Source organism: Felis catus, chromosome A1, assembly GCF_018350175.1.
Source record: "Felis catus isolate Fca126 chromosome A1, F.catus_Fca126_mat1.0, whole genome shotgun sequence".
NCBI classification, from domain to species: Eukaryota; Metazoa; Chordata; class Mammalia; order Carnivora; family Felidae; genus Felis; species Felis catus.
The window spans coordinates 225,833,140-225,859,120 of record NC_058368.1 but is presented as its reverse complement, the minus strand read 5'-3'; the positions used below and the strand labels follow the sequence as shown (position 1 = coordinate 225,859,120).

General features: G+C 45.3%; 1 protein-coding gene and 1 long non-coding RNA gene across 5 annotated transcripts in view; both read right to left on the bottom strand.

The window, feature by feature from the left end:
• Positions 1–25,981, bottom strand: part of RETREG1 (reticulophagy regulator 1) — a 131,688-nt gene that overhangs the window by 30,420 nt on the left and 75,287 nt on the right. The window contains exon 1 of one of the 3 annotated variants that reach the window (XM_006928098.5): positions 8,500–9,263. The exons of the other annotated variants lie outside the window; for them this stretch is intronic. Coding sequence (XP_006928160.2) covers positions 8,500–8,534 — 35 coding nt within the window. The 5' untranslated portion in view covers positions 8,535–9,263. Of the gene's footprint in view, positions 1–8,499; positions 9,264–25,981 lie in introns of those variants that run through there. 3 annotated transcript variants of the gene reach the window in all.
• LOC109492196 lies at positions 12,879–19,590 on the bottom strand. 2 transcript variants are annotated; one of them, XR_006586253.1, is made up of 3 exons: positions 18,311–19,590; positions 13,586–13,709; positions 12,879–13,265 (listed from the first exon to the last, which is right to left on the bottom strand). It is a non-coding gene; the product is annotated as an uncharacterized LOC109492196 (long non-coding RNA). The 2 variants fall into 2 exon arrangements; XR_002146000.2 differs by lacking the exon at positions 18,311–19,590 and having other exon boundaries at positions 13,586–15,720.

The following is a 25,981-nucleotide window of genomic DNA, read 5'->3' as shown; positions in this document are numbered from 1 at the left end:
TGTTTCCCAACTTCTGCACCAGAACACTTTGTGACCTAGACGTCGTGCCATGTGTTGCTATGTACAGGTTTTGCCAACGTGGGACTCAGGAGATGGCAGGCTGTGCGGGCGAGAGAAGGCAGCTCCCTGTGTGAAGGTCCAAGGGGAGCATGGGGGTTCGAGAGACAGTGGAGGAGCGAGGGGAGGAGGGAAAATGAGGAAAAGCACAGGCAAGGGCAGATCGGGGGTAGAGCCGTCGTGCCAGACTTCCTCTCACTCACAGAAGACACTGAATAAAGGAACATTACTCTGGCCAACGAGCCAGAAGCCAAGAGGTCCCCAGGAGGCCATTTTTATTTTCCCATTCAGGGTTTACCGGTGGTTTCACAAGAACCGCTGGGAAGAAGAAGAGAAACAGTTTTAACTCACTTCTGCCTGGAGGTCTCTCCTCTGGAGCTTAGGACGCCTCCTATTAGCCATTCTTACTGGGTTGCCAAGCGGCCCAACAGCCCCAGACACAAGCTGAAATCCCTGAATTTTAGTTGAAAGAGAAGTCTGCTGAAGAAAATGACTGATTTTCAAAGCGACCTTTCTTTCAGCACTGCCAGCTGATGCCCTATTTTCTCAAACACAAAGCTGAGGCATCGTGTTCCTGTCTCCCTGTCTCCATCCCTTGACGAGCCTCTTCTAGAACTGAATAGCTTTTTGTCTCCTGGTCCAAGTTAAGAACGAGGCAGATGGAACTCTTAATTTCCGGTTTCTTCATATATGTGTGTATCATTAATTTGTGTCTGGCAGAGGCCACCCTCTTGGTAACTACTGTGCCTCGCCCCCGCTCACGAAAGATTTGGGGTTACTGATAGAAGTACACAGAAAACAAGAGATGCCCTTGGACAATATGATGCACCTTCATCCAGGAGATGCGACCCCACACAGCCTGGGGTCAGAGACAAAGACGGCCTCCGGGCTCGCTCGGCCGGATGCCTTAGTGCACAGCCTATGTGGCCATGGGGCAGGAGGGGGTGGGCTATGAGACCTGATGGGAAAGAAAATCAGAAATCCCAGGGGGAGGGGACATGTGTTCCAGAGGGTTCCGATAACTTGTTAGAGAAGAGCTGTAATTTTACCTCCAAATGGCTAAATCAGAGATGGAAATACGATCGTTTGCAAGATCACAGGTGCTCACAAGCTTAAAAACAAACCACCTGGACAAAAGACACGTGCATGTCCTGAACCTGAACTTCCTCTTGTGGATACTCAGCTCAGTGAAAGATGTGTTGGGCAGACCTCCTCGCTTCCCCCAAAAGAGGTAAATACTCTCACTCGGCACATGCTCACTTGGGTTAAAGCAATCCTGGGAAGGGTCAAAACACTGCGAATCAAACACACAACCCTCACGGCCCTATTCCAAACAGAAAGAACACGCAGACCATCTAGACCTGACCAGCTAGGATTGCAGTGGGCAATTCTGCAACCATCCCTGGCCAAGCCACCACCTAGACAGAGCGGATGGCCTGCACATGTTGTGAATCCTCCATATAGGTCATGACGGGTGATCGGGATATTCACAAGGATGGGACCACAGATAGCTAAAGTGTTTTCAGTAGAGAGTGACCTATTTTATACTGCTCAAGGCAGTATGTATTACTGCTATTAACTACTTTCTGAGGACTTACAAAGGAGCCATTCGCTAAACTAAATATTTAGTGTGAGTTACATATTTGATCCATAAAACAAACCTGTAAAGTAAGCATTATTATCCCCACTTTACTGATAAAGTAAGAGGTTAAGAAACTTGCCCAAGGTCACCAAGCTAGTAAATGGTGAGCCTGGGACCAGTAGCCAGGATTGAAAAAAGTTTTGCATAATTCCAAGACCATGCCTATAGGCACTCTACAGACTGGTTAAAATAGTTGAGTGCTTATGCCTAAAGATATGAGCTTCAGCTGATTGGAAAGCTATTCTATACAAGTAAGTATATTCATCAAGAAACAAGACCACTGGACTCCTCTGTGAGGAAGAAATGTCACTGGTTTGTGATTCTGTTAAGGGGCCAGATAAACAGCTTCACCACAGATATCTTCTCAAATGAGAAATGATACATATTTCATAAATAGTAAGTAAACATTTTTTTCTTTTTACAAGTTTTAAAATAAAACCCCCAAATTCTTTGACGTTCTTCCCAAGAAGTGAGGTCCACTTCCTGTCTCTTGAACTCTAGATCCCTTGGTTGCTTGACCAACAGGGCATGGTGGAAATGTTTCTGGGTCCAGTCCTCAGGAAACTGGCAGCTCGTATTTCACACACTTTGATCAAACAATCCCGAAATTAGAAAAAAATTAAGTGGTATACATCACTCACGTTTTCATGACAAAATAACGTTCAATAGTATAGTTATAATAGGTATGGAAAAATCCAAAGATGAGAATATTTTGCAGGCATTAAAAAATGTTTCCCAAGTGTTTATATGCCACTGGGGAAATGCCCATGGGGGGGGGGGGGAAACAGTATACAAAATTGCACATTATCTTATACGATTACCATAACTATGCCAAGAAAATCCGTCCAAAGTGCTACAAAATAAAACCTAATAGGATTTTTTAGAGTCATAAGGCTACAGACGATCCTTTCATCTTTTTATTCATTTTTCCCCATGCTATTTTTATTTCCCCACACGAAAAGTTATAACATTTGCACCCAACACACTTCCTTGGGACCCAGACGTACACAGTGAAGAGACGCAGGAAGACAACTGAATGGCTCTTGCCACAGATCTGCTCATGAGGGGACAGAAGGCTGGGAGTAAGCAAAGCTGACACAGTGGGCTCCTCCTCTGTCAGGAGAGCCCTGGGACACCTCTCTCCACACCCCACCGCGCAGCAGCTGGGCCAGCATCTGAATCCAGGGACCTTGATCACATTTGGGGGATGGCAAAGAATGTCCCCCTGTGTTTGTAAAATAGAAATCAGCTTTCACAGGAGCTTGATTAGCAGAAGCTTTGGTGGTCGCGGGGGGGGGGGTGCTTCAAAGTTTGGAGAAGGGTGCTGCCCGTTAACGGGCGATCAAGAGATCTCATACACAACCAACCCACGTTGCAACAAGGACAGACTGCGTTGTTCCCCCATGTTCTTAATCAATTTCAAATATTAGCCCAGCTGGGTCAAAGCAGGATTTCACAAGTGGTAAACATTTTCTATGCCTGGGAGAGATTTTCCATGACTGTATTGGAGGACGGAAGAGAACTGAATCACTAATTCCTTCAACAAACCTTTACTGAACACCTCATATTCCCCGGGGAATATAAACGAGGGGGAAATAGCATAGTTAGAAGTCAACACTAACTCTTACATCAGCCCCCAATCACTTTGTGTGCTGGTGTCGACCCGCTCCAGCTTGCAAGAACCAATGTTGGGCATCTTTTCCCAATTCCACTTTTGGTGACCTCAGGTGGGTGGCCTCGCAAGGGATCAACAAATGCTTAAAGATCAGAGCTCCCCCTCCCCCATCCCTCCCCCCCCCACCAAGAGTCGGATGTTAAACATCAACCAGCACGGCATTCCCAGCAAGGCTCAATGAGGGGCTCTTTCCATACTTCTCTCACTCACTTCCCACTACTCTCTCCTTCGTCCTTGTGTGCCAACCATACTGCCCTTCCTGAACATCAAGCCCACCCAGTGCGTCACCACCATCTAAATATCTGTGTCTAACTTCACAGGCTCAGTCCGCTGCTTGCCTTCAAACAGCAACGCCTTCGCTTCACTGCTGTGTGAACCAGTCCAGCACAAGGCAGCATGATCTGGGAGCAATCGAAATTGCTATTACACAGTTACGGTTTTAGAGGCTCAGTGGCCTTCTTCAATCAAATTTTTAAGGCTTTCTTATGTCATATGACGAGTCAAATAACAATGCTTCAGAGAGTCCCCTGTGAGCAGCCAGTATTTTGTTTCCTAATCACTAAAAATGCACATTGTCCTTTTGATGACATTCCACTTACTGGATAAGGATTAGGTCTGGGTAAGACATAAGCAGATGCTTCTGGACAATCTAAAAACAACTGCTACCTGGGATCTTCAAGGGGCCGTCCTATCAGTGAGCTTTCCTTGTCCCATGGTTAGCAAGATACTAGTCACCCTTCTTTACCGTGGATTTACGAGCTACTTGTGCAAATAAAATGACGCTGGAGCCTGTCACACACTCAGAGCCCACCCCACTGGGTCAGACTCTGTCTGAAGTTGCTCTCTTCTGGGGCGCCTGGGTGGCTCAGTCGGTTACGCATCCAAGTTTGGCTTAGGTCATGATTTCACGGTTCGGAGTCTGAACCCCGCCATCAGGCTCTCTCTCCTGTCCGTGTAAGCCCGCTTCGGATCGTTGTCCCCCTCACCCCCCTCTGCCCCTGCCCCACTCGTGTGCGCACACTCTCTTTCTCAAAAATAAACATACATACATACATACATACATAAAGTTGCCCTCTTTCTGTGGAAGGTAGAGCCCCTAAGTCCCAGCACCTGGGACAGGGCTCTAGCATCACGCAGGGGACCCGAGGGTGACCACAAACTACCTTCATAAATAGTGCTGTCTTTAACCTCCAATAGATCAACCTGTATCCTTGGATTTTCTTGATGTCTGATTTATACTGATTTCTGAAATACCGATATGGCTAATTCCCAACTTATGAAGCTGTGATGTTCCAAACATTAGCATTTTTTACATGTCAGAATCCATGCTTCATGAGAAGTTACACATGGCTCGGAGGCTCTCAGGCCAATTCACAAAAGCATATTACCTGATAACGTCGCTGAAGAACACAGATGGCCCCGTATCCCAATCCCCTTGCTCCAAACCCCTTAATGAATCCTCACCTCTCTAAATAACATCCAGCCTCCTGCCTGACCCAGCCTCAGCCTCTTTCCTATGCACTGGCCCCCATCCCTGTGCCCTCCTGTTCCTAGCAGGCATCACTGTGCTCCCCTCTCGGGGTCAGTGCTTGTGCTGGGTCTGCCTCCCGGACTGCGCTCTCCCCACACCCCACATGACTGGCTCCTTCAAATCTCAGCTCAAGGACACCCCCTTGGAGAGGCTTTCATAAGTGCTCTTTTCCTATCACACACACCAAGCATTCCCCCACATTACTGCTAAGACAATTTTTAGCCCTTAGTATCTAAGATACTCTTTCCTGGGGTGCCTGGGGGGCTCAGTCGGTTAAGTGTCCGACTCTCGATTTCGGCTCAGGTCACGATCTCATGGTTTCGTGGGTTTGAGCCCTGCATCGGGCTCCGCCTCACAGAGCCTGCTTGGGATTCTCTGTCTCCCTCTTTCTCTGCCCCTCCTCCCCTGCTCATGCTCTGTCTCTCTCAAAATAAATAAATTTTAAATATATATATATATATATATATATATATATATATATATATATTCTTTCCTTATTTGTTTTAACTTGTTTAGTGTCTGTCTTCCCCATTCAGACAGTATGTCCTGTGAAAGCGGGGGCCTAACTCATCACCCTGTCACCTGGCACAGGAAGTGGCCTCGATGCAGCACTTAGACACATACAGAGTGACCCAGGGATCTCCTGGGGAAGTGCTCCTATGATAAGGCACGTTGAATGCTCAGTCTTGGTAGCCTAGGGTCCATCCCCCTTCCTGGCAGCTGGAATAGGACACGTGTCACCTACCTAAGCCTCCCCCCTCCCCATTGCTAAAGACACCTGAGGGGCTATGCTGCTGCCTCCACGATGGAGACCAAAATGAGGTGGGGCAGGAAACCGTGGAGGGCCGGGCCTCTGGCCAGACTGTAATTTTCCTCACATTTCTTGATCCTGTCTGTTTCCCTGGTTACCGCCCCCACGCTTTTTCCTTCTCCTCTGGCACCAAGTGCTTCCTGCCTGGGTGTCTGCCTTCCTTACCCTGCTTCGGGATGGCACCTTTCACACCCTCTCCCCTCATCTCCTGACCTTGACACTGGCATGGAGGGTCTGTGGAAGCTCTCACCAAGAGCGTCTATTTCAGGGAACGAGATAAACAGCAAGGAGGAGGAGGGTCTCTCCTCTGCCCCTTCCCCTCCCAGGCACGTGTGCTCACGTTCGTCCGTTTGGTGAAACAAGATCGTACCCTGGAGCCCGTGGACCCTCCGTGCAGACGGCGGTCGGGCCCGGTGTGCCTGGAGCTCCGCAGCGTTTGGTTTCCGCCGATTTCCAAGACTAAATGCAGATTTAGCTCACTGCCTGTTACAAACACTGCCTGTTACAATTCGGGTCGCCAAATTGCAAAATGGGACGAAAGTAACACGAAAAGAGCCTGACTGTGAAATTCAACCAGAACCGGCTGAACGTGAACGCTGAGAACACGTTTTGTCAGCAGCCACAAGCTGTAATAGTTCTTTCTCCTTCAGACGTGGCACCAGAGGGAGTGAGCCAACGGCATCCAATCTCAAATGCAGCGAGAGTAAAATTCCCCCTCAAGCGCAATATTTTATTTCTGGCCTGGCTCTAAAATTTCCCCTGGCCTGGGCGCCCTTTCTCACTTTCTGCACAGATAGAGGGAAAAAAGAATGTATGAGGCAAAACAAAGTATTTTGTATAGAAAACCATTAACTGTTAAGAGCTGACATTTACCTTATCAAAATAAAAAAATTGGGTAGGGGTCCAGCACTTCAAAGGAGTGAGAAGGAGTTTCCCATTTTCAGAAAATATATTATTAGTCCTTGGTAACAGTCCTAAGAACCATTAATAGATACTTGTATGTTGTATATACTTAAGAGTCGTCTTCTCGCCTGTTTACCCTTTGTAAAAACCAAAAGATCTTATGTTTGTTTATGTCTAAAACAGTTCATTCCAAATATGTATAATTACCAATAATTATTTACTACTTAATTTAATTGTGATAATGTTACATTTCATTAGAGGCACCTTTCCTACATTTCTGCCGAATCTCTCCCTTTAGTTTCTGAGATGATCAGGCTGCCTAAATATTTGCTGCAGGTGTTAAAATGCTTTATAAATACATTTCATCCAACAAATATTTATTAAAAACGCCTCTCCTGTGCAAAATTCTATGCAGGGAGCTGGGAGGAATGCCATGATGCAAAGAGAAAAAGACAAAGTTCTGATTTCACAAGTGTTGAAATGACATGGCGGGGGACACAGTATCAACAGATCAACCCATCATCTCAAACCTAAATTGGCATTCACACTTCTCTGAAAATGTTTTCTTAACTAGTTAGTCCATGGGCTGAATCTAGGCACTTTCATAAATGTCATCTTTAGGTACTCGATTTAACGTCTCATTTTATGTGGAAAGTTGTTTCATTATTAAATTAAATGTCAACTGAATGTCCCCTTTAATGTACTGGAAAAGAATGTGGAAGAAAATAAAGACTAGAAAACTAAACAGAAGCTTTTAAGGACAGGACTACACCTACACACACACACACACACACACACACACACACACACACACACACACACACCCCTTATAGCCATGGCTGAAAAGGGATGGGTATTTTGTTTTCTTTTGGCGGGGGGGGGGGGGGGGGGAGGGGGGGGGAGTATAGATGACACACAATGTCACATTAGTTTCAGGTGTACAACACAGTGATGGGACAAGTGTGCACATTATGCTGCAACCCCCACAAGTGTAGCCACCACCTGTCTCCACACAGCACTGTTACAATACCACTGACTATTCCCTATGCTGTGCCTTTAAGGGATGCTTGTCTTTAGTAGGAGGACAAAAACATATTTTGGCATTCCTGTTCCTAAAGAGTTAGCAGTTTCCACTTTTTCTGACAATAATAAGACTGTCATTTAACTCCTTTCTGTTTTTAACAGTTTTCTTTCTCCTTCCTATCTGAATCTCAATGGCCCTACTTAGCATTCCAGTGAAACCGATCCATACAAAGTTTATGAACACAGCCACGGGGCTAGAAATGGAGACTTTCACTGTGGGCACACGTCAGGCCCATATTAGCAGGAATAACTGCCTGCTTCTCTTCCTGGCTCTCCCCCTTCTTAGAGCTCAATGTTAATAAAAACACCGATACAATTAATGTACTGCATGGGGGGGGGGGCGGGGGGACTGATCACATTTCCAAAGATAAGAACTATAGCAAAAAAAGGAAGTATCACCATGTCATAATTGGTATATTGGTCTAATTTTTAACCTTTAGAAGTGTTCAAACATTTTACAAAATATTCGCTAGCTTAGATTTCCAACAACCATTATCTAAAGTTAAAGAACATCAAAAAATTCAAGTGGATTCTACACGGTGTAGGGGGAAACATTTTGTAAACTTTCAGGCCATGCCTTCCTCATTTAAGAAAAACACTTATTCACCTATGTTTCTAGTGTATGTTCGGTTAATTTTAGGTCTCTCTCTTCAGTTTCCTGGAATTGAGGGGTGGCACTCCTCATCTTTTTTTTTTGTTTGTTTTAAACTACTTTGAAATGAGTGATAATGCCTTTTAAAAAAGATAACTAGCAAATAAAAGAGACTCAAGAAAAAGTAAATATATATCGCAATTACCTTTGGCCTGGTCCAAAGTCGTCACCTTCAGGCATTTCTGCCCTCTATAAAAATAATGGCCGAGTGGACACGGCTGTAGCACTCGTGTGCTACAATGGCTTCTTCTCCACTCAACAGCAAGTGTCCCGGGGGAAGATCCCCAGCCTTCAAGTTCTTTCCCTTTTGAAAAAAAAAAAAAAAAAGCGCTCCTCCCTTCTTCAGAAAGTAGGTGTTTACAAACGTCCAAAGCACCTGCCTGCCTTGAATGAAGCTAGGAGCCGGGTTATTATGACTGTCCCCTTCTAAAAATAAATAGGTCACCTCTTACTCCCAGTACCGTGACAGGCAGCTGGGAGCAAGCATTTTCTCTCCAGTGGTGTGAGAAGGTGTCACCGCCCAGCTATTAACCTTTATTGGGATGACTTCACCTAGACCTGCCCACCCTTTTTCTTTCCCATTTCTTGTTTTCTTTTCCTGGCATGACGAGGCACCCACTGAAGGGTGGCATGGCCATGGGGAGCCTAAAACTTCAGCCTGGGCCATCATATCTCCGACTCAGAGGAGGAGGCTGGGGGCGGAGAGTGAGATGGGCTGGACGTGCCAGAGCTGAGAGCCGTGTTTGTTCTGAGAACGCTCAGCCACTGAGCAAGAGGTCGTTTACTCCAAAGGGGAAAAAAAAGAGAGAGAGAGAGAAACACACACCAAGAACAATTGTGTTTTGAGGGACACTGTTTTGCAAGAAAATCTTCCTTTGGGTCATCTCGATTTCTCAACCCAGAATGGGTATGGACACAAATGAGCCCGTGTGTTCTTTTGGGCAACAGGGCTCCTCCCACAGACTCCCCTCTGTCATCAGAGAGCAAGCAGCCTGACATTGGCACACGGCTGGGCCGCGTGCCCAAGATATTTTTATAGCTTGGCTCATCGTTACATACGTGTAATCAATCACCAAGTACCCTCATTTGCTGCAGCTTCTATGAGCAGGACAAAAATCACTTCAATTTTTCCTGCTTCTAAAGAGGCTAGAAGGTTGCACCTAGGTGGTCGAAAGGTACAAACTTCCCGTTATAAAATAAGGAAGTCCTGGGGGGTGTAATGTACAGCATGGTGATGACAGAGTATAACACTGTATCGTGTATTTGAAAGGTGCTGAGAAAATGGATCTTAAAAGTGCTCATCACAAGAAAAAAAAATTGTTAACTGTGTGTGTGGATGTTAACTCGACATCATGTTGATCACTTCTCAGTACATATGAATATCAAATCACTATGTTGTGCACCTGAAATGCACGTTATATGTCAAATATATCTCAATTTAAAAAAGAAAGTATAGCTCCTTCTTCATTTAAAAAAAAAAAGGCTAAGAAAAATACTACCGAGGTTCTTTTAGGAATATACCCTAAAAGCTTTGCATAAAAAGTTGAGATCATTTTTTTTTCCTGATTAGGAACATTAGGTAAAGTAGTAAGCAGGATCTAATTATTAAGAGACATACTTTTCGGGTGCCAGGGTGGCTTGGTTGGTTAAGCGTCTGACACTTGATTTCAGCTTAAGTCACGATCTCATGATTTTTGAGATCGAGCCCCATGTCAAGCTCTGCACTGAACATGGAGGCTGCTTAAGATTCTCTTCTCTCTCTCTCTCTCTCTCTCTTTCTCTCTCTTGTGTGCTCTCTCTCTCCCTCCCTCTCCGCCACCACCCCCCCCCACGTGCTCTCTCTCTCTCTCTCAAAACAAATAGAAACAGGGAAGCCTGGGTGGCTCAGTCGGTTAAGCGTCTGACTTCAGCTCAGGTCATGGTCTCACAGTTCGTGGGTTCGAGCCCCACGTCAGGCTCTGTGCTGACAGCTCAGAGCCTGGAGCCTGCTTCGGATTCTGTGTCTCCCTCTCTCTCTGCCCCTCCCCTGCTTGTTCTCTCTCTTTCAAAAAATAAATGGAAGGAAGGAAGGAAGGAAGGAAGGAAGGAAGGAAGGAAGGAAGGAAGGAAGGAAGGAAGAAAGTTTTACTTTTAAAAACGTGTGTGTTCCACGGGGCACCTGAGCGGCTCAGTGGTTAAGTGTCCACCTTCGGCTCAGGTCATGATCTCAGGTTCGTGAGTTCAAGCCCCATGTCCGGCTCTGTGCTGACAGCCTGGAGCCTGCTTCAGATTCTGTGTCTGCCTCTCTTTCTGCTCTTCCCCCACTCATGCTGTCTCTCTCTCTCAAAAAATAAACAAACATTAAAAAAAATTTTAGATGTGTATGTCCCATTGTTACTACATAGCAATTTATCTACATTTAATGTATATTTGACATTTACGTGTGTCAAAGTGATTTCTAGAGCATTAAAGAACGGAAGAGTTGAAGCAGATAACATATTAATCTGCTTTCTTTGGGATAGTGTCAGCTGTTTTGTGACACACGCATGTCACAATTCTGACAATTTCTTTAATACCTCACACAAGATTGAAAGCTCCAGACTTCAAAGTCTGAGGTTAAGTCAGTGCAGATACTCAAACACATAACTCAAACACTTTTGACCTTGAAAGAAAACAGTCATAGCAGAGTTCTGAAAATCAGGTTTTGCAAATGCCTCTCAGACCCAAAGCAGGGTGCTGTATTGTTAGAAAAGTTGCAACACTGCAAACATTATCAGTGAGAATATTTCAGCACCTTTTTTAAAGTTTGTTTATTTATTTTGAGAGAGAGCACACGCAGCATGGGTGTATGTACATGAGCGGGGAGGGGGTAAGGGGCAGAGAAACAGGGAGAGAGAGAATCCCAAGAAGGCTCTGTACTGTCAGCATGGAGCCCAACATGGGCCCCAACCTCGCCATCTTCAAGATCATGACCTGAGCCAAAACCAGTGTCAGAGGCTTAACCAACTGAGCCACCCAGGTTCCCACTCAGCACTTCACACTTATCAACGCCAAAAAGCTAATTCTACGATCTAACTCTCAATTTTAACAATTCTACCCCATTAGTTTTAACTCTTGTTCCCCTAAACTCCCAGTTTACTATTTTTTGAATATCTGAGCGCATGGGCACCTGGGTTGCTCAGTCAGTTGAGCTTATGACTTCAGCTCACGTCGTGATCTCACAGTTTGTAAGTTCGAGCCCCGCATCTCAAGCCCTGCATCGGGCTCGCTGCAGCCAACACAGAGCCTGCTTCAGATCCTCTGTCTCCCTCTTTCTCTGCTCCTCCCGTTTGCTCATGTGGGCTCTCGCTCTCTCTCTCTCAAAAATAAAATAGGGGCGCCTGGGTGGCTCAGTCGGTTAAGCGTCCGACTTCAGGTCAGGTCACGATCTCGCGGTCCGTGAGTTCGGGCCCCGCATCGGGCTCTGGGCTGATGGCTCAGAGCCTGGAGCCTGCTTCCGATTCTGTGTCTGCCTCTCTCTCTGCCCCTCCCCCATTCATGCTCTGTCTCTCTCTGTCTCAAAAATAAATAAACGTTAAAAAAAATTAAAAAAATAAAATAAATAAACATTTGAACTTTTGAGTATAGCTGTCGTCAAACTTAGTTGGTTAGTTACTACAGAACTAAATAGATTCCTGAAATGTGCTTCTCAGTTCAAAGGACAACTGATTAGTGTCCCAACAGATGACTTACTACTAATATGAAATATTTATTAAAATACTTCCTTTAAGTACTCCTTCATGCATTTTTTTTTCAACTTTTTATTTTTTTTTTATTTTTTTTATTTTTGGGACAGAGAGAGACAGAGCATGAACGGGGGAGGGGCAGAGAGAGAGGGAGACACAGAATCGGAAACAGGCTCCAGGCTCCGAGCCGTCAGCCCAGAGCCCGACGCGGGGCTCGAACTCAGGGACCGCGAGATCGTGACCTGAGCTGAAGTCGGACGCTTAACCGACTGCGCCACTCAGGCGCCCCTCCTTCATGCATTTTTAAATTACTTGCTCCAACAATGGATCCTCCTTTAGGTATAAATGTGTGAGCTTCTGAAATTCACAAGGATGAGGGGGGGAACAGGGACAACACCGTAACAGAAACCAGAGTGTAGCTACATCGCTGACACAGCGGGTGGCTTCCTAACGTCAGTGCCACCTTCAGCCCTGTGGGGGGCTGGGGTTGCAAGGGTTTCCTCGGCACTGCTGACCTGCAATTCACTGGGCATCCTGGACGAAAGGACTCACAGCATACAGACGTGGGAGAAACCCTGAGGGCCCCAGAAGCCATCCAACATTTTGGGTGCTGAAGAAAAGGGGCCCGGCAAAGTCAGGAGACCCACCGTTGACCAATTAGGAGAGACCCGAGTGCAGAGCATTCTTTTCACTTCTCCAGCTGAACAGACAGCAGAAGCCACACATTCTGGCGAAAGCTCGTGTGCCACACACTTCCACAGTTCAAGTTGTCTTGTATTCATACTCCCCCAAAATCTGTATACATTCGGTTTCAGTAGTATATGTTAAACAAGCATTTTTATTTCCTTTGCAGTTCAGTCGTATAGGATGACCTAAGGAAGTCGCTGCCATATCAAAGCTAATTGTCCACTTTTCTTGATGTTGCTTTTTCTCTTCACATAATCATTGGTCTGACTTTTTTCTTCCCACTCTTCTTTGGCAGCATTCACTAAGGCTCTGGAACTTTCTATCAGAGACAATAGGAGGGATCCTCCCTCTCTTGAGGGTTACAGGGCAATATTATCATGAATGGCCAAGTGCTGGGTACCGGTGCAGGAGGGGGGAGTCACTGGTGCACAGAAAATTACTAAGATAGGGAGGGTGATTCTTTGCCAAGCTGACCTGATGGCATTCTTGCTGAAGGGAGGCCAAGGTGGTCAGATATTACCTGGGGAGTTGGGAGATGAGGAATTTGGTCAGAGACTGAGGATGATCAGATGTCAAGGGTGAGGGGTTCCCGCTAAACGGACCTGACAGGACTCCTGCTAAAACTGGGTTCTTGAGGGGGTGCCTAGCTAGCTCAGTTGGAGGAGGAAGCAACACTTGATCTTGGGGTCGTGAGTTTCAGCCCCTTGTTGGGTGTAGAGATTACTTAAATAAATAAAAACTTAAAAACAAGCAAGCAAACTGGGTTCTTGAGAACATACCCAAGGATATAGCCTAGATGCAAAAGAGCTCAGAGGAGGCTGACCAAAGAGTCTTTGTTACCTCCTAAGAACAGGCACATTTTTATTTCTTCTATCAGCGTTCAGTGCTACAGAACCGTATGGACTCTAGAGATGCACCGTCCAATATGGCAGCCACCCAGCACAGGAACTGTGGCTAGTGCAGGCTTTCAAGACACAGAAAAAAAAAAGAATGTAAAACATCTCATTACTAATTTTCATATTGACTACATGTTCTGATGAGATTTGGGGTGTATCAATCAAGTAAAATATATTATTAAAATTACTTTCACTGTTTTTTTTTTATTTTTTGCTGCGGCTACTAGAAATTTTAAATGTTATACGTCGCTTGTATTGCATTTCTAGTGATCTGTACAGCTTTAGAACTTTAATTCTCTACTTCTCTTGCCAAAATTGGTTTAAGTTAGAAATAAAACAAAAGTTCCCGTGAGAGCAGACTGGCTAACACAATCTTACCAACTGCTTCAGGAACATTTCCAGAATCACTTTTCATCAAAAGGGATAAGGGTAGAGATTTACAGAAGATCTATCAATAGGACAGTACTAAGAAGAGTCCATGGAGTATTTACTCCATCTGCCAGAATCTTCTCCATCCCTCCTTCCCTCCAGCCTCTGAAGACAAGGATAAGATCCCACAGGTAACTTCTTCAAGGCCAGGGTGCATCCCAAGGTCTTGATTCCCTCCCTTCTACTCTTCTCCAATTTGTGCCAAAATTATCCCACCTCCTTCTTGCCTTCAGGACCTTTCCAAATTCTACTGGCTCTTTCTCTCAGCCACAAATCTATCCAGGCCTCTTCCAGAAACCTTATCACTGAGCACACATCTCCCAGTTACTAACCTTTGTCTTCTGTTCTTCAAGCCAAAGGTCCTAACCAATGGCCCGTGATCAAGTCACTCCTCACCAATTACAACCTACCTCCTGCCCCCACCATGACTCCGGTACCGCTCTTCAAATGCAGCTGATACTGTTCATCCCATCTGACTTGACCTCCTGGGGGCCCTTCACTGCAGCCCACTTCCCTCTGTCCTGGCACTGTCCCCATGCTTGGCTCAAAGACTCCACTTCCTGTGCTCAGCTCCAGCTTCTCTCAACATTCCTTCTTGGTCTCTCTAGGTGCCCTTCTTCTAACTGGTTCTTCAACGCTGGTGATCACGAGGACAGGGCTTCCCCACCCTCGGCCACTCTAACTCCGCAGGCCAGGGATGTGCCATGAACCTGCTCCCAGATGCTGCTGATGCTGCTGATGGGGGACCCACACTTGGAGAGCACAGTCCCAGTGTTCTAACACCGGCCAAGTCCCCTCTCATGCTATATGATCTCCTTAGGAAATCTCTCTCTTCCCAGCCTTTAACCCCCCACTTGTAGGCCCAAATCTATATTCCCCGTCAAACATGCCCCAGAATTCCAAGCCCATATGTCCTACCACCCACCAGCTGTGGTCTGACTGGCTCATGGAAACTGTTCCTATCTCTTCCCTCTCGCGTCCAGTGGTATAAAATAGGTAGTTGGGGCCAGCAGTGGTGGGAGCCTTTGCACCATGGAAATTGGCAAATGCTACAAATCGGCTGCCTGATCCCTACCCGTTGTGAGTCAGTTGCTCAAAATTTACCCACACGCCACTGATTACTCACCATCTTCACCTGTGCCGCATTAATTAAACAAGGAGGCCGTTAGATCGAAATGGTTCTCATGCTTTAGCAGCACACTTTAACAAACCCAAATGTGAGCCTACAAATGCCTCAAGGGTAATCTAAGGAGGACCGATCTCAAGCAGCCAGTAGGCTTTCCAAAAGAAGGGAGTCGCTTGAGCTCCATATAACCAATCAGATCATTGCCTTGCTTGGCTCCTACAGAATCTCTAGCAAAGTCTTTCCCTGGGTCCCGTCAGGGGAGTGCTCCAGCCACTTCCAGCTTGGTGCCACTTGATTCAAACTGACTTTTGTGCAGATAATCTCTTCAAATTTATAGTGTGCCTCGATTTATCTTTTTAACTCCCGAAGTCCCACCAGTATCTCCAAATACCACATCCAAAGAGGATGCAGCATCTCTGCCCCCTGCCCTTCCCTTAAGCTTTTCTATTTCTTGCCTTTTTTAGAAAGGAATCCCTTGGGGTGCCTGGGTGGCTCAGTTGTTTAAGCGTCTGACTTCAGCTCAGGTCACGATCTCCCTGTGGGTTCGAGCCCTGCATCTGGCTCTGAGCTGTCAGCACAGCTGAAGCAAGCTGCAGCCTGCCTCGGGGGGGGGGGGGTCTCTCCCCCTCCCCCACTTGTGCTCTCTTTCAAAAATAAACATTAAAAATTTTTTAAAAAAGTAATCCCTCATATCATTCTCAGTCCCATGATTCTGATGCATTTTCTCCATAAAATTTAGCAATATGTCATCTTACTATCTGTTTACACATCAGCTGTTTACACACCGGCTGTCCGAATCTCTCCCTCTCAGAGCAGGCAATGACCCTTCCTGTCCATTACTGTATCTCAGCAATGGTTGAGCTAGATCCTGAAACAGAACTAGTATTTTTTTTAGTAATTTATTTTGAGAAAGAGAGAGAGTGAGCATGAGTGGGGAAGAGGCAGAGAGAGAGAAAGAGGGAGAGAGAGAGAATCCGCACTTTCGGCACAGAGCCCAATGTGGGGCTCAGACCCACAAACCGCGAGATCATGGCCTGAGCCAAACGTCAGACCTGAGCCAAGATCATGGCCTGAGCCAAGAGTCAGACGATTAACCAACTGAGCCACCCAGGTGCTCCATGAACAAACTGATATTTTTAGGTGATGTTAGTAATGAATATTAATTATGTGAGTAAAGAAATGTTCCAAATGGCTAACAGGGTCAGAAAAATGGAAGCTGTATGCTCTCTTTGCTCTTCTTCACCCACAGAGAAGGTTCTGACCATCAGCTCTAATGCACTGATCTATGTTTGTAGCCCACCCTGAAACTCTGTGCTCACTGTAATTTTTGTCCTAGTTCGGTCTGGTTTCCTCTGCCGCCTAGCCTAAGGGCGGCCAAATGCTTGTGATCAAATACCCTGAGCAGTACATGCCCTGTAAATATACTGTGCAATGCTAAGCTATAAGCACATATATATGTTCAATGTCATGTTATTTGTAATATCTTACATACTTCATAAATCATACGAAAACCTTTTGAATGTAGAGATAAATATAGGCACCTATAACTGCAAAACAAAACGAAACAAAAACAAACAACACCCCAAACAACGTAGAGGCCTGTCAATACGGGATTAACTAAATTTCGGTGCAGTGAAATCCTGTGCTGCTGCTAAAAAGGATGAGATTGTTATAAAAATCTCTCCATGGTACAGTTAGCTAAAAAAAAGAGAGAGGAAAGAAAAGGTGTATAGTACCATTCATATAAAAATATACATTTATATCCTGGTGAAAATATCTGGAAAGATACGTATGAAGATACAGAAAGGCAGATCTTCTTAGTTAAGAAGACAAGGAAGGGAGGGAGAGGAAGAAGAAAGGAAAAGCATTTTGAAGGATCTATACTTAGGTGTTAATCGTGGTTTTCTCCCCTGGCTGAAGTAAATAAGGAATATTTTCCATTTTATTCTTTTTGCCTGTCTGGGTTCTCCATTTTTCTGTAACAGATATATACAAATTGCTCTTGTAAGAAAAGAAATTGTTTTTATTTTTTATTTATTAATTAAAAAAAATTTTCTTTAACGTTTATTTATTTTTGAGACAGAGAAAGACAGAGCATGAACGGGGGAGGGTCAGAGAGAGGGAGACACAGAATCCGAAACAGGCTCCAGGCTCTGAGCTGTCAGCACAGAGCCTGACGCGGGGCTCGAACCCACGGACCGCGAGATCATGACCTGAGCCGAAGTCGGCCGCTTAACTGACTGAGCCACCCAGGCGCCCCAAGAAATTGTTTTTAAAATACAAAAAAGAAAGATGACTTTTAAATGGAAGGGGAATTCTTCTGTAGCTTGCTATCATTAATGAAAAATATTCTTTAAAAAATGTTTTTTAAGAAAAAAAAAAATCCCTGCTCTTTCACTTGGGAAATAGGGCCTTCAGAAGCACATCCCCAGCAGAAATCTCAGGCTTCAGGATTCTCACTTAAGCCAGGCCAGTCACAGTCTCCCTCTTCGAGGAGCTGACTGTTTGGTGCAGACATATATGGGTTGAAAGAATGAGGGAAAGAGAACCCAAGTGAGCGAGACTGCCCTGCACCCAGTGACTCAGAAGTGTAAGAATTGCAAGGGCACCGGGGTGGCGCTAGTCGGTTGAACGTCTGGCTTTGGCTCGGGTCATGATCTGGGGGTTTGTGGGCTCGAGCCGCGCATCGGGCTCTGTGCTGTCCCTGTAGAGCCTGCTTCGGACCCTCTGTCTCCCTCCTTCTGGGCCCTTCCCCCACTTGGCTCTCTCTCCCTCTCTCAAAAATAAATATTTACCTAAATCAAAAAAAAAAAAAAAAAAAGGGTCAGAAGTCCCTTTGTCCGTCTTCCTCATCTCCCACCGAAGGCTCCCCGTGTTGCCAAGAGAGATTGTTTCCCAGGACAATTCAGAGTATGTATTATGTGCTTTGCAGAAGTGGAATAGAGGTATGGGACTAGGATCAAAGCCAGTATATTTTTGGAATAAAGTAAAAGAGGAACATTTCCTTTAGATAAAACAAAAACAAAAACAAAAAACCAAGGGATCAGATGACCCTATATGTATGTGGTGTTAGTCACAGCACTCAGTAATCTGATGAATAATCACAACACTCACCCTAACGAGAGGGTCGGTACCATCTCTCTTGCTCTCTGGCTGGCGGAGTCACACGGAGACCTGTCCTTGGTGCCTTTCACAGCAACGGAAACTTTGTTTCCCCAAATGCTATGTTATGACAAACTTTAGTACAGAAAAGATACAACAACCAAAAAGAGTTACCCAGGTTTAAATGGGAGCCAGGGCACTGAAACATGGCCTCAATCCCACCCCCACGCCCCCCAGACACAGCCCCTGAATCCAGTCCTTGGAAATCCAGAGTTCCTCCAGGTACTCCAGTGGAAAACCTACGACCTAGATCATCTGGATAGCCTGGAAGAGAAAGTGGAAACTTTTTTCCTTGGTCTCTTTTCAAAATAATGAGAACAGAATCAACCCAGTTACCCATTTTATCTTTTTCCTTTTTTTTAAGCTTAGCACATGGAGTGTTTTCTTCAAATTTCTTTTCATCCAAAAATAGCTGGTACTCTAAAACCATAGCACCCCTGAAGACATGGCACCCCTGAAGTCCCTGCCCTCCAGTTTTCTGGTTGACCTTCCTTCTTTTTCTGGAGGTATCGCTGTAGTCACCCTATTTCCCAGCCTAGGACAGTCCCCAGCTGCACCTCATGACCTGGTATGATCAATAATGGACCCCTTCATGCTCATCAGTTTAGGCCACCAACTTGCAGGACCCAATATAGCACCATTTTCTTACCCCTATTGCTTGGAACTTCCATTGTATTAGGTTGTGCTAGAATGTCACATAATTTGTTATGGTCTCAGTAGGGACCCCAACGGGACCCAACGTCGCCACAAACCCTCAGGCTGGCCAGCGGGTGACTCTCACACCCTTCCTGTCTGGTCCATGCTACACCTGCCATCTGACCCTGTCATGGGTTGAACTGTGCCCCACCCCCAAAGTGGTGTGATGAAATAAAGCTTCATGAAGGATGGCATGTGATGAAGGATTACAACAGGGGAGAAGAGTCAGCAAATGGCCAGAGGGAAAGAGGGTCAAGGAATGGAAAGAAGACGGGGGTAGAAAGGCTACTAGGGAACAGACTCAAGAGCCTCCAAGAATCATGTCCTGTGCTAGCTGTGTCTCTGTCACGTTGATCTCTGTGAGGGAACACTAATGTCCTAAATTTCTGACCAAATATGTTTCTTCTCAATAAAAGTTCATTATGCAGTTGACCCTTGAACAACATGGGTCCACTTATATATGAATTTTTTTCCAATCCATATAGTACAGGACTGTAAATGTATTTTCTCTTATGATTTCCTTAATAACATTTTCTTTTCTCTAGCACTTTATTGGTTTTTTTTGTTTTTTTTTCAATATATGAAATTTATTGTCAAATTGGTTTCCATACAACACCCAGTGCTCATCCCAAAAGGTGCCCTCCTCAATACCCATCACCCACCCTCCCCTCCCTCCCACCCCCCATCAACCCTCAGTTTGTTCTCAGTTTTGTTTTTTTTTTTAATTTTTTTTCAACGTTTATTTATTTTTGGGACAGAGAGAAACAGAGCATGAACGGGGGAGGGGCAGAGAGAGAGGGAGACACAGAATCGGAAACAGGCTCCAGGCTCTGAGCCATCAGCCCAGAGCCCGACGCGGGGCTCGAACTCCCGGACCGCGAGATCGTGACCTGGCTGAAGTCGGACGCTTAACCGACTGCGCCACCCAGGCGCCCCTGTTCTCAGTTTTTAACAGTCTCTTATGCTTTGGCTCTCTCCCACTCTAACCTCTTTTTTTTTTTTTCCTTCCCCTCCCCCATGGGTTTCTGTTAAGTTTCTCAGGATCCACATAAGAGTGAAACCATATGGTATCTGTCTTTCTCTGTACGGCTTATTTCACTTAGCATCACACTCTCCAGTTCCATCCACATTGCTACAAAAGGCCATATTTCATTCTTTCTCATTGCCACGTAGTATTCCATTGTGTATATAAACCACAACTTCTTTATCCATTCATCAGTTGATGGACATTTAGGCTCTTTCCATAATTTGGCTATTGTTAAGACTGCTGCTATAAACATTGGGGTACAAGTGCCCCTATGCATCAGTACTCCTGTATCCCTTGGATAAATTGCTAGCAGTGCTATTGCTGGGTCATAGGGTAGGTCTATTTTTAATTTTCTGAGGAACCTCCACACTGCTTTCCAGAGCAGCTGCACCAATTTGCATTCCCACCAGCAGATCTCTAGCACTTTATTGTAAGAATACAGCATACAACACATATCCAAAATGTGTGTTAATCACCCCTTTATGGGCTCAGTAAGGCTTCTGGCCAACAGTATGCTACTAGTAAAGTTTTTGAGGAGTTAAAAGTTATATGTGGATTTTTTCAACTGTGTAGGGAGCTGGCACCCCTAACACTCTCATTGTTCTAGAGCCGACTGTTTCTTGGTAAGTTGGGATATACAGGAGTTGTCAACCACTGGGATCCACGAAGCGAAGCGTGAACATGGCAAGTAACCCTTTTGAGTAGTCAGTGGGATCACAACAGGAAGGGTCGGGGGTAAGGGATGATGGGGGAGAAGAGCAGGAAGTTGAAATGAACAGAGAGTAGGAGCGTAGCCTCAGGAAAAACACTGACAGAAGGAAGAAGCAGCAATCTGGCAATGGCTTAAGGAAGACCAGGGAAAAAGACCGTGTGAAACAGGGAGGGTGCTGGGACCTCACGCGTCACATCACCCTATGGCACTGGCTCGTTTTTTGTTGCGTCCTGCGTTTCTTGAGACCCACTTTGTGGCACTAAACGTGGCCGCTACAAACTCTGGTTTGTGATCTCCTCTCAGAGGGCCTGTTGGTCACCTGTGACTGGTTTCTTTCCTACTTACTTCCTCACCCCTTCTCTCCTTAAAACAGTTGACATGACTCTGGATCAAGCTAATTTCTTTCTCTCTTCCTCCCATCCATCCCCAAACTACCCTCCCCCCCCCCCCAGAAAAAAGAGAAAGAAAAACTTATAAAACTCCAGGAGGAATATACCTACTGACAAAAATCAAAGTCGAATGTTATCATTGGTTCAAACGTCCCTCCGCAGAAGACACCTGTCCTGCGATGTCTTGCTCACTTGCTTCTTTAAAGCTCTCTTCTAAGTCTGCACGTGTATTTCGGGGGGTGAAGGTCCTCGACAGAGAATCTCTGGTTCCAAGAAACTTAGAACAAATAGCCACAGGAGAGAAAGAACTCTGGCAGGCCCCACTGCTCTTAGCAAACATCAGGAAATGGAAAATTTCTGGCCACAAATTGCAGACACGGAGGTCTGTGCGGACGGTAAGGATCGGGGTGACTCTACAAGAGTGACACACAGCTCAAAACAAACTTCACCTCTTGAACTTTTTAAAAACATAACCAAAGACGGCCATCGTAACTTTCTGTTTAACTATGGATCGCGTAAGACGTTTGTTACATGTTGATCGTCCTTATCATATTTTGCTTATGTCAGTGTCAACAATTATTTTTCGTTCCTTAAATAGCCCCTGATAAGATGCTTCCTGGCGATACATTCCCCCAGTATTTTGTGGAGAAGCCAAACAAAAATGAAGACTTTTCAGTTCGACAGTCCTACGATAGTTAATCATTATTTCCATATTACTTTTGGGGTTACAGGCTGGGTGACCAGGAAGTTTCCTAGTCCCTTTCCACGGTGTGCCATGTGGCCCTGTTGTGGCCTTGGCTGGGGGAGCTCCCCCTGCTGAGGCAGCCTGAGGATGAGAGATCTCCTCAGACACGGAGAGAACCTCTCCTCCAGGCAAGGGGGTATTTTTGAAGAGGAACCAACCCCTTTAGAAGCATTTGCAACAAGAAAAGTTGAACATCTCGTGGTCTTGGTAAGTGGGAAAGAGGAGGGCCTTAAGAGACCTCACAATTTCTTCTTGAAGGAAAGGACAAGTCCCTCCGGTAGCCTAATGGGATGGCGTCTCCCTATTGCCTCAACCACTGTCTGATAATAAACCTGATCTCTCGGAAACGTGGTTTGCCTCCTTTAGGCCGCTCAGGCTTCCAAATGATATGCTAATAGCAACTTTACGGTGTCCCATTAGTGACATCATGTCTATCAGGGTGTGAGTAAAACCCCTTCAGTGACTAGCAAAACAATGACCTTTAAAAAAAGAGAGAAATAAACCCAAATGTGAACCTTAAAGAGCCTTGGAAGGGAAACCGGATCCAGTGAGCCTCTCATGGTGTTAATCCCTGACTTCCTGTCTCCAGGAATTCCTATGAGAGGTTTCCTCCAGCATCCACAGCTTCTCTCCCATAAGCATACGCAAATTTGTTTTAATACATGTTAAATTTCGGAATAATTTTAGACTCATAGAAGAGCGGCAAAGGTAGTACACAGAGCTCCAACACACCCCCCACCTAGTTTCCCTGGGTTAACATCTTTTATTAATACGGTACACTTGTCAAAAACGAAACCCAACACTGGTATATCACCATGACCTGAACCCCAGACTCATTTGTATTTCACCAGTTCCCACCCACACTCACTCTTTTTCTCTTCCAGGAGCCCGTCTGAGGCGCCATATTGTGTTTGGTCACCATAGCGTCTCAGTCTCCTCTGGTCGGAGACTTGCTCAGTCTTGCCTTGGTTTTATGACCTTCATGGCTTTGAGGAGTATCTTGTAGACATCAGGTATTCTGGAGAATGCCCCTCAATTTAGATTTGTCTGATGTTTTTCTCATGATTAGATGGAGATTGTGGCTTTTGGGGAAAAAGATCACGGAGATGAAGGGCCCTTCTCCTGACATCATGTCAGGGGTCCATGATGCCCACATGACTTCTCCCTGCTGATGTTAACTTGCTCACTTGGATAAAGCCGTGTTTGCCAGGCTTCTCCACTGGAAGGTTATTGCTTTTCCCTTTCTATGCTACAGTCTTCGGGAAGCAAGACTGAGTGCAACTCACATTCAAGGGGCAGGGAGGGCTGCACAAAGACACAGCTCTGCCTCCTGAATGGGGCAGTGGTGACTATACACACTATTTGAAATTCCTCTGCAAAGTAGATTTGTCTCCCTCCCTCATTCACTTATTTATTCAATCATTTGTATCAGTGAAGACTCAGCTGGACTCAGAGCTTATCGTTCGGGTTATAATCCAGTGCCATGTTACTGATGGCGGTGCTCCAATCGTGCCAGCCACAAACTGGTTTCTGCCCACCTGCCCTTTCCGAGGACTCCTCGCCTCTTCAGAGACCTGGAGAGGCCACCTCGCTGCCCTCTTAGCACTGCTCCCCTCGACCTACCCAACCGTGGCCCGCACTCTCTGGCTGAGCCCGGTGCTAACCACATTGCACCCCGTGTTCCCCAAGAGCCCCCATGATTATCTTGCTTCCCTCCCACCCGGTGTCAGCACCAGCCAAGAGACAATGCCAGGACTGGACCCAGCAGTCAGAGGTGGGCTGGCCCAGGGCAACAGACGCCTGTGCACCCATCTCCTTGGACATATGCAAGACAGGGCACCGGGCATGCTCCTTGGGGGAAGCAGTGTCCTTGGAGGTGAGCTGTGAGCATGTGTGAGCTACTCCCAAGGTGTTCTCAGGAAAGCCGTAACAACCTGCCGTTTTTTCCCTTACTCTGAAAAAACTTCCAGGATTGAAACCAAGTTCAGGTTTCCTTTCCACGTGTGCCATTTGTCCTTACCTTTCATGTTTCTTTCCTATTTTGAGTATTAGAGGAAGTTCATGGTTTAAAAATGGAAACGAGACTTGGCTTCTTACCTGCACCTACTTTTAGCATCGAACCATGGCAACGCCACACACACAGTTCATCATAAATTTCCATAGTGGATTCTCACTGCCAGATGCTGCTTTCAATCCAACGTGAATTGTTTATATCAAACTTGACTTAATGAGACAATGAAATCACAAGTCATATCGAAAACTGTGGAGGGCATGACTCACTTAAGACTCCTGATCTGGCTTCTGTGGCCATCACAAGCAGTTAAAATCTAAAACTACCTCGAGTCCAAAATAGAAGCACAGAGCAAGGGACACACCATGTCAGAAGCTGTAACAGAGGCCAGGAAGCACCAGCTGTGGATGGATGTGCAAGAGGGGACACTATGTGTACCTAGTCTCAGGATGATGAGTCCCCTTCCCTCCCCATGAAAGCGCAACTGTCCTCAAGTGAGATGGACTGGGAGTCTCACCAAAATGAGAAACAGTTGTTCCCAGGCTCTTCGCCATTTACAAACCCTGAGGGCAAAAGCGAGGCTCCTCCTGGGAGGGGTATTAACCAGGGTTCATTCCCAAGGGGGGACCTCAGAGTCCACCATGGGGTAACCGTCATCCCTTTAAAACATGCTTTGCTTTGTTTCACTTGAAACTAACCCTCAAAAAGAGGATGTGGCCACATGCTTGTGCTCCAACTCAATCTGTCATGTACGAGGGCTGCAACTTGAATTTCTTTACTGTGAGTAGAAAAGAGCTCGGGGAAGAAGAATGGCAGAAATGACATCCATCAATGGGAAGCTTTTAGATGTCATAGGGGTTACTCAATAGAATTGGTAAAATGAAATGAAATGAAATAAAATAAAATAAATAAAATGAAATAAAATAAAATAAAATAAATAAAATAAACAAGTAACAACATAACTAAAGAGAAAGAAAAGGGCACTTATCAGATTTCATAATTATTTGTGGGGGGTGTGGCATCACAATTGAAGGGGCTAAGTGTTAATGCAAATACGTCTCTCAGAAACTGATCCAAAAAGGGGTGGGGCAAATGGGTGAGGAGGGAATTAAGGAGAGCCCTTGCTGAATCACTATATTGTACACCTGCAACTAATAGAGCACTGTATGTTAACTGTGCTGGAGTTAAATAAAATAAAATAAAATAAAATAAAATAAAATAAAATAAAATAAAATAAAATAAAATAAAATAAAATAAAATAAAATAAAATAAAATAAAATAAAATAAAATAAAATAATTTACTGAAAGAGTAATATAGCAAGCGGTCGCATGATAAAGACTGATGGGCAGATTGGTGGCTGCCAGAGGCAGGGGTTGGCGAGATTGGGTGAAAGTGGACAAGAGGCCCAAACGTCCAGTTATAGGGTAAATAAGTTCTGGGGACACAACACACAGCCTGATGACTATAGTTAATAACATCATACGTTTGCTAAGAGAGAAGGTCTTAGTAGATAAGAGAGTTCTCGTCCCACGGAAGAAAAATTTGTAACTGTATGAGGTGAAGAGTGTTCATTAAACTTATTGTGGTGATCATTTTGCAAAATTCCATACATCTACCCATTATGTTGTACCTTTTAAACTTACACAGTGTCGTGTCAGTTATATCTCGATAAAACGGGGGGAAAAAGATAAAACAGAGACCGATCAAAACAGTTGTTTACCGCTTGGTACAATTTCCAGTGACTGATTTTTTTTTTTTTAAAGAGCTCCATCGCAACTAGGAGTGACGACAACCTGGAAAATGTGTTACTCTCAAAAAGTGGCCCCGGTTTCAACAGAATGGACGTGGAGGGAGACCCGGAAAAGGAGCGTTTTCAAGCTGACACATGACGTAAACAAGACGTGAGTTTATGTTATCAACGTAACGAAATTAGCCAACAGTGATTTTAGAGTGACTGTAACCAGTATGAGTAGAAAACTGGGCCCTTTAAATTGATATGCCTGGAAGCCCATACATTCCAGGTGGCCAAAAGCTTTTCTTGG